The sequence below is a fragment of the Narcine bancroftii genome, chromosome 10 (assembly GCF_036971445.1).
Source record: "Narcine bancroftii isolate sNarBan1 chromosome 10, sNarBan1.hap1, whole genome shotgun sequence".
NCBI classification, from domain to species: Eukaryota; Metazoa; Chordata; class Chondrichthyes; order Torpediniformes; family Narcinidae; genus Narcine; species Narcine bancroftii.
This window is the reverse complement of record NC_091478.1, coordinates 81929489-81939129: the sequence shown is the minus strand read 5'-3', so window position 1 is coordinate 81939129 and position 9641 is coordinate 81929489. Positions and strand designations below refer to the sequence as shown.

The 9641-nt window shown below is 37.0% G+C and overlaps 1 protein-coding gene across 6 annotated transcripts in view; it reads left to right on the top strand.

Moving 5' to 3' along the window:
* Positions 1–9641, top strand: part of fto (FTO alpha-ketoglutarate dependent dioxygenase) — a 322852-nt gene that overhangs the window by 109304 nt on the left and 203907 nt on the right. The window contains exon 8 of one of the 6 annotated variants that reach the window (XM_069901570.1): positions 6804–7750. The exons of the other annotated variants lie outside the window; for them this stretch is intronic. Coding sequence (XP_069757671.1) covers positions 6804–6983 — 180 coding nt within the window. The 3' untranslated portion in view covers positions 6984–7750. Of the gene's footprint in view, positions 1–6803; positions 7751–9641 lie in introns of those variants that run through there. 6 annotated transcript variants of the gene reach the window in all.

The following is a 9641-nucleotide window of genomic DNA, read 5'->3' as shown; positions in this document are numbered from 1 at the left end:
CATTCAAAGATAGTTACCTTTCAAAAGAACCTATACAAGCTTTGCTTTCCGAGTAAAAGAGGTAACATAAAAAGCCAAAATCTCTTGTGAGATGATTGAGACTTGCTGTGGCTGTTCCTAGATGCAAAAGATAGCAACCTGTCTCCAAGGATTTGAAATCATGCAAACCAATAGGCAACTAAAATTCATATCAGCTGGAAAATGTACACAATGTGCAGACATCATTTAAAAACAGCCAGGGTTTAAGAAATAATAAATTGCAATGAAATGCAAGTGAACTATTTTGTATATATATATTGGGCAGAAACAATTTTGGCAAATTAAAATTCATTGTCATATATCTAAATATTTAGCATTGAGCCACTGTTAACAATTGTTTGGTTATAGGAATCAAAGAATGGCAAATTTTTGATTTTATAGTGTGTAACCACTGCAAAATTAGCATTAGTAACATTGAGTTTAATTTTATTCTCGAGTTATTTTGACAAATAAAAGTTTCCCAGCTGGCAATATTTCCTTATCAAAGTTACTAGTGAAAGTAATAGAATGAGAAGCTAGGAGGAAGCAGCAAACTTGTGTAGTTACTAGCAGAGCATCTGTGGAGTGTTTCTGCAATCATTCGGGAACAGACAAGTGGTAAAAATACCTCCATGATTGCAACATACTGCTTCATGAAAAATAGTTTTCAACTCAACTGGAGGTCAAAGACTACTGACCACAACATCTTCAGGAAACAAACTTTCTCTTAACTATCATACATACAAGACAATATCTCATCACCACAGAGCTTTTTTAGGAAAAAAAGCTAAAATGGCTTTAAATTTTCTCTCTCGTGCTTTGGTGGGTGTGTTTGTGTGTGCCTATGTGTGTGTGTATATATACACATATGCTATATGTGTGTGTATACACATGCATGTATACATATACAAACATAAATATATACATATACACACATATGTATATATGTATACAATATGTATGAGTGTGTGTGTATATCTATACATACAGAGGGTGTGTATACACACACACACACACACACACACACACACACACACACACACACACACACACACACACACACACACACACACACACACACACACACACACACACACACACACACACACACACATACACACACACGCACTCACTTTTGATTGTGGAAAGTGTATTAATTTCCAGCTTAGCTGTGCTGGCACTTTGGACAGGTCCCAGGGTATGAGATTGACCAGGTTTTCCCACTGTGCCAGAAATCTTTTATAGACACAAAGCAGTGCTCTTGTACTTGGTAGAAGAACAGATAAGGGTTTTCTTGTTGCCATTTAAGTTTCAGCACTAATGCTGTTCTTTGATAGCTCTTCCCTGGGATGTTGAAAGGGAATTTACTGTTTGATTTTTCAAAGGATCCACAAAATGTGGAATAATTAGTTTCAGCTAAAGAGATAAATTGCAAGCCATCCAAATAGGGACAATAAAGTTGCTGTTATCCATCTTAAATTAAAAAGTTGTGTACTTGCTTTCAAAAGCACATGCTTCTAATGGTGTAATCACTCAGTTTAGCCACAATAAAGGGTAACAATGAGATCAGAATCTCAAACAATTTTCAAGCCAGTTTTTCTCTCCTGGTAGTAGGGATGCAGTGTGCCGTGTGTCGCCCCGATGGTGAGTCGAGATTAAAAATAAACTGCTGGAGATGTGGATAAGGAAAGCAAAAGCTCGAAACAGGAAATGTCAAGCATTGAACACGTTGTAGATGACTACCTTAGAGCTTGATCCTTATCAAGCTGCCAGAATGGTTGTGAGGCAAAGACTTTGGATGGAAAGCTGGACAATTAAATATTGCTTCAGGTGGAGCACCTTGGCTTTTTTTACATTGACCTATGGCTCTACAAACAATCTCTGCTTAATGCATCTTCTTTCAGATTTTGTTTCCACATTAATCTTTTTAAGGACAGACATGTTTCTTTAGGGGGAAAAAAAAGGCTGTTAAAAAAGACAATTATTGATCATGATAAATATGTTTAATTACTGCATACAATCACTTCATCCATTAACGTATTTGTGCATATTTTTATTTGACTGTTCACATGTAAAATAGGTGCTGTGGATGATAAAACTAATGTAATGAATGTATTCTTATTCTTAAGACAACAGTGCAGTTACCAACCATTCAGCATAAGACAGCCTGATACTCAATTGATCTAAAATATCTAATTAATGCCTTGATTTAATATATATTACATGTGCCTGTAATGTCTACCATTATTTTCCTATTCCTGTTATTCATGATATTTATTAGTCTCCATGAGGAAGTGTGCATATTCTTGAGTTTGTGAAAGATGGAATTAATATTAATTTATATATTTCTAAAATTTGGATATTCAGCATGATAACAAGCCCTTTCGGCCCACGGGTCCATGCCGCCCAGTTACACCCAATTGACATACAACCCCCAGTACATCTTTTTGAAGAAACTGGCAGACCTGGAGGAAACCCACGCAGACATGGGAAGAATGTACAAACCCCTTACAGACAATGTGGGATTTGAACCCCAGTTCCAATCGCTGGCACTATAACTAACCGCTATACGAACTGCCACCCTCAGTTAAAATACAAGATTTCTGAAGTTCCTTGAAATTCTGAATAAACATCGATGCCACTGACATTTTCTCTTAATTGCTGGGCCTTGGAACACCTGTGAGTCAATTATTCTGACCTACTGAGTCTGCCACCAACTCGTTTTTATGCACATAATTCTGAATGGAGAAATCAGATTTTAGGAAGCAAATTTCAACCCACTATCGGTTCTGATTAGTTAAAACAGCCTGATACTCAATTGATCTAAAACATCTAATTAATGCCTTGATTTAATATATATTACCTCATGGAGGCCAGTGTAAGATGGGTCCCAGGTAGAAATACATAAAAATTAATAATTGCATTAAAAGGAAAATATATCCATCTGATGTATTTCATAATCATAGAATTTATGAATAGAATATATAATATGAACAATATATATTATTTTTCATATTTAAAATTGTAAAAATAGATTACATTGTGGATTTAGCACTTTTTATGTAGGAGAGGATCTGGGAACAGCAAATGAGAAATTAGAAAAGGAAGATATCAAAGACTGGTGGAGTGAAGTTCTGAAAGAAGTGAAAGGGAAGAACTTGTATTATTACTTATAGGTAGGAAACTTGTCCATAAAAAGCAATTAGATAATTAAATAATCAGTTTTAGTACATATGAGGATGTAGAAAATAGAAACTGCTCAATGAATATACTTCGTAGCTGAGTCTCCACCTTCCTCTTAGATAGATAATTCATGACAAATTGTGAAGTAATTTCTACTCATCTCAGTCCTGAATGGTTGACCCTGTATTTTGAAACATTAATCCTAGTTTGAGGAACCTAATGATTGGAACATAATATTTGCATTTTACTTTGTTTAATAAGAATCACCTCTCATTCTTTTAAACTTCAGCGAAAAGGCTCAATATGCTGATGCTTTATTGATCTTGGCTAAGGGATGACTGTTTTTTCAGGATATCATCGAGAAGTTCCAAATTTTAAATTTAGACGTACATCATGGTAACAGGCCCTTTTGTCCCACAAGGTAGTGCTGCCCAAATACACCCAATTGAACCTACACCCCAGTGTGTTTTTTTTTAGATAAATTTATTTCTGAAGTTAAAACCACAAAAGATTCACGTTTTTTTTACAGTAAAACAAGTCCATTTCCAATACATGTGGTATATATAAGGAAAAAAAGAAAAGAATGAAAGAAAAAGACACCCTCCAACCCTCTTTAAAGCAAAAAAGAATGGGACAAGAAGTCTTCAACAGGAGCACTCCTTACTGTCTTCTAATATTCAGAGACCTTTAGGAGAAAGGGAATGTCTGAGATCCATTCAAATATTCATACCCACAGTTTGGAAATATGGGATCCATATTTTCCAAAATATATGATATTTATCTCTTAAATTTATATGCACTTTTCTCAAGTGGTATTCAACTCCGAACTTCCAAATGCCATCTCTCCATTCCCAAATCTATATCAGACTTCCAAGTTATAGCACTACATTTTCTAGCTATTCCTAAAGCAATTCGAACAAACTTCACTTGATACATATTCAATTTTGATTTAGGTTTAACCCCTTTAAAATCACCCAATAACAATAACATTGGATCCTGTGGGAATTTAACCCCCATTATTCATTCTATTAAGTTACCTATTTCCAACCAAAAAGGTTTCGCCTTAGGACACTGCCAAGTAAAATGCAAAAATGTACCAACTTCCTGTCCACATCTAAATAATAAATCTGAGAAAGTCTGATTCAATTTATTTAGCTTTTGTGGTGTCAAATATAACTGATGAGTAAAATTATATTGTGCCAACCTATACCTCACATTTATTGTGTTTTTCATACTTTCTCTACACAACTCAATCCAATCCTGATAGACTTTTGAAAGGTAGGAGGAAACTGGAGCACCCGATGGATGCCCCTGCAATCACAGGGAGAACATACGAAGTCCTCACAGACAGCGCGGGGTTCGATTCCCGGTCGCTGGTGCTGGAAATGAATTGTGCTAACTGTGTCGCCCCTTGTGTCTTGTGCTTTTTATTTTGAATAAAGTTGTGAGATCTTCCACTGTTCACTGAACGGACAGATGGCACCTCAGATTATTGTCTCCCCTTCAGGATGGCACCACCTAAAGTGCAGTAACCCCTCAGCTCCGCAATGGGAGTGTCAGACATGATTATGTACACAAGCCTCTGGAGCGAAGCGTGTCTCCATGACCTTCTGATTGAGAGAAGAGAATGCAACCACAGAGCTGTTTCTATCCCTGAGGCAATGGACTCTGCAGGGAGTTGAAAACAATATACATGCCCATTTAAACATTATGTACCTTAACGTTTAAATGGACAAGTATATGGGCAAGAAGTGGGTTTGATAGAAACCTTTTATAAAAACAATGGTTGATAAAAAGTGTTTTATTGTTTGAACTTGACTAGTTTCTCACAGGGATAATACTGAAATCACTAGTTTTATATCCATCTCAAAAAGGATGCACCAAGGATATTTAGAGATAGGATCTGGCAAAAACAGTATATTTTTCCTATGAAATAAACATATCATTATAAAATTATTTTTAAAATTGAGATGTGGGGAGCATATTGAATGAGAAACCTAGAACAGCACAGTACAGGCCCTCAGCCCATGATGTGCTGACCTATTGAAACCTACTCTATAACAGTCTAATTTTTTCCCCTCCCCATAACCTTCTATTTCTCTTATATTTATGTGCCTATCTTTAACTCTTTTGAATGTCCCTATTGACGATGGATGAACAACTTTAAAATGCATTGAGTGATTTAAAGCAAAGAAAGATTAAACCGTCTTTTTTTTGCACTGAATTAGTGAGGTGCCACAGGAATCGATGCTGGGCCTCAACTGTTCACGGTGTGCATTTGTGATTTGGATGAGGAGACCATGTATAACCTATATAAATTTGCATATGATGCAAAGCTGGGTGGAATCAGGAGTATATAGAAAAGCTTTGGGGGATATGGACATGCTAAGTGAAAGGGTGATAATGTTGCAGCTAGATTATATTGTGGAAAAATTTGAAGTTATCCATTTTGGTAGACAAATTGACATGTTTTTAATGGCAAAGGATTGAAAAATGTTAAAACATTGCTCAAAGGGTGTTTGTGTGTGTGTATAGATATTAACTGGGTATCAAAATTGATAAACTGAAGGGTTGCAAGAGATTTCAGGAGAACTGAAATGGGTTCAAAAACAATCTAGATTGAAGTTATGGATTTTAATATAAAAATTGCATAGTGTTGGTACTTGAAAGGGGTGTACAAATTGCACAATAAAAACAAGGAAATTGGTGAAGAAAATAATGAAAACATTTATGCATGAGAACATGCTTTATGTGCGATAAATACCAAAGAATTCAAGAATCTAATGTAGATATATATAATATAAAAATAAGTAATGACTGAAAAAAATGTAGAATTTTTCTATAAAATCTATAAAGCCCTCAACCACTTCCATACTGTGAACTACAATTCTGTCAACATTGAATTAGATCTCAATTCTGATGTTTTTAACATCCTCGTGTAGAAATTATATTATCTTTGAAATATAAAAAAGATGTTAATTGTAGTGAGCAGCTTGCCACAATAACTAACTGGTTCACAAATTTATTTTGGGGAAGACAACCTGAATGACCTTGAATGTATCTGGACCCGCTGTCCAGTGATCGAATCTCAACTGCTGTCTGAAGTGGCCAAGTTAATCACAAGTTGCATCAACTTGCAATGACATAATGATACAAGACATAGCACCCAGCACCAACTTTGATGTTCACGTCAGCAAAGACAATGTCAGACCCAGTCTCATTATGCTTTCAATGCCATCTTTGCGACAAGCAAGGGGTCTGTGCTGATATTGGGAAAACTGTCTCACAGGTGGCTCATGCTAGTTAATCAAACTCTTCTGTCACTTTCCATCGATGACACTCCCTTCAGGTTGGACAGCTGATATAAAATACCACATGAATTTGGATTAAGTTGGAAATATTGTAATATGTTTGCTAAGTGGGTTTGTTTTAAATAAAGTTTTTAAAAATTGGACAGCTGAATGATGTACAGTTGTGAGGCTGAGCCCTTGAGATTTTCATTAATAACATTATGACATGTGACTTACTTGACCTGATCAAAATGATGAAAGACTTCAGCTGCAATACTGATACTGTGGATGAATTTTTACTCCACCTTTTAGAACCAGCAAGAAGGTCAGCAAAGGTGGTGCACGTCATTGTCCATGGCCACGAGGATTATGGTGGGACTGCGACTGATTGCACAGGATGAAACCTCTGGGATACAATTTCAAGACTGTCCAAGACTGGTGATGAGAGAACTCGACTTTGTCATTACCAATCTGACAGAACAATGTCTATAGAAGAATAGGAATAAACGTGTACCACACTCTCATGACTCTGAAAGTGGGAGCAGAGAGGGGCCAGTGTGGCCCTAATGGACCTCCTCTTTATTATGTATTAAATAAAATCCTCATCACTTAGCTCCTTATCCAATTTCCCAATCTCCTTTTGATACCTTCAATTTTGACTTTAGTCATGCAAGGTAGAATTTGAAACTATTACAACTGCTGCTTAAAGAAACATATCAGAACTGAACAGTAACCCCTTGATTGTGAGATTGTGCCCACCATTTGTACATTCCCAGCCAACGGAATGCTCTGCCATCCTTTTAGGACATTGCATTGCTAAGTGAGAGCTCTCATTCCTATCAATTTCAGGAAACAAAAGTCAATAGTCCACATGTTCTCTCTTCACCAGAGAGGCCCAAGACCTTGAACATGACTGAGCAGTTTTGGACATTTTCAGCCACGTAAATCTGTCCCCGGAGCTTAGACCTAAAGCTGGATTCAGGATGCTTGGCGCCCAACTCCCTGATCAAGTTTGCTTCATGACATCAAACTCTGAAGTTTGGATGGTGAGAATGAGGAATGGGTTGTGTTTCTGACTGTTTGAAAAGTAATGAGGCAGCAATTTAAATAAATGGGTTGGATTGAGAGAGTGAACAGTTTTAATAGGTAAATCAGGGAGGTAATGAAATCAGTAACAGTGTTGGGAGAGGGGCAATCACAGTTTTGGAATGAGGTCATAAAGCGACCACAGGATTGACAATTTGGCAAATTAGGTGGTCATGGCATAGGAGTTAGACGATGGGGGTGGGGGGGGGGCAGCCTGGGCAATGGAGAACTCTGACAAGGTATGAAGGATACAAAGCAAGATGTGATTTCTCAACAAGCACCTTAATCTATGTTCGTATGAAACTATGATCTTAGCCCAGTGACAGACATCACTTAGGTTGTCACTGAAGTTATTTGCTGTGTTGGGGGAGTGACATCATCCTGTAACTTTTGATACAGAAATCAAATTGGGATAATTTAGTGAACTGCCCTTAGCATTTCCAGCTGATCTGACATTTGCTCTAATTTCTTGCCCAATCTACGTCACCTTGAATTTCCCTTTCCTGTAAAAATCTCAGCCCTGAAAATGAAAATCTTTGTATGAGTGACAATTTACCAAGCCATCTTCACTTTGTCATGTCCACCACTTACAACCAACATTCTTGCATACCTCACAGTGTGAGTTAACTTCTGGAGCTCACTATACAACACAAGCTGGAGAAATGCAAAGAATGCTGTCCATCAACCTCTCTATGTCAAGTCAAGTCAATTTTGTTGTCATCTGATTGCACAAGTACAATCTGACAAAACAGCTTTCTACAGTTCTCGGTGCAAAACACGCAGACACACAACCAGACATAACACACAACAGACAAACAATACATGTACAGGACAAGTATTCATATATACAATAAATAAAAATTTTTAAATAATGTGAGAGTGTCGGATGGTTAGTGTGAGCAGTTCCTTTGGTCGTTCAACAGTCGCACTGCCCGTGGGAAGAAGCTGATCCTCAGCCTGGTGGTGCTGGCTCTGATCCTCCTGTACCTCTTCCCCAATGAGAGGAGCTGAAAGATGCAGTGAGCAGGTTGCAAGGGATCCTCAATAATGTTGCGCACCCTCTTCAGACAACAATCCCAGTAAATTGCATCGGTGGGGAGAAGGGAGACTCCAGTAATCTCCTCTTCCACACTTATAGTCCTTTGGATTTTAAAGTCATTTCTCTACAATTCGGAACTGAGAATGAAAGCTGGCCTTCCCAAACATGTCTGCATCACATGCACGGATAAAGAAATGCACTTTTCACAAATCAGTGGCACAATCCTCTGCTCTTTTAAACTGTTTTGCCTTCCATGTATTTCCATTTCCATTTACTAGGGAGTTGTACTTAGTGTGTTTAACCAAGGCAGAGCCAATTAGATTGCTAATTTGCATAACATAAAATCCAAAGCAACATTCACTAATTATTAATTATTCAAAATATGTAAGAGCATCTGGAAGAAAACAAACAGTAGGCATGCATAACTGCAATAACTTTTAGATTACATTAATTATTTTTGTGTAATATGATATGCAGGACCAGGTTTCTCTTCCTTTTGTATTTTGGACATGGTGTCATTAATTTTATTCCCTCATTTGTTATCCTCAAGGATAACAGAACCAATTCAGTGCAGAAGATAATTTAAAGAATGTGGAAGTGTGCCTGGAGGTGAGTTATCTACCTTTAAGCCTGCCTCCTAGTTGGATTTGTTTTCTCTTACAAATTCATTGCTTTAGTTGTCTGAAAGCCTTTTGGTTTCATTTCCTCATCAATCTCTTCAATATTGCTTAATTCTTTGAACTTGTTCGAACAGCTTTAATCAATCTCTTGTTCAGTTTGGAGTGATGTTTGCATTTTAAAGTTGGTATTGCTCTAATGGTTTGATAATTTGAGGCTGTCAGACAGGCCCAGGTGGCAGAAGTCCACTCATTTTTTATTACACTTGTCTTTCAATTAGGCTAGTGCAAAAGATAGGAGTGTTTTTTTTTAACAGCTTATAGCATTCTTGTTTTATATTTTTTTTAAACCAGCTCTGTTGGATATTGTTGGCTGATTTTTAAAAAAATAGGAAAGACCTGCTTCTT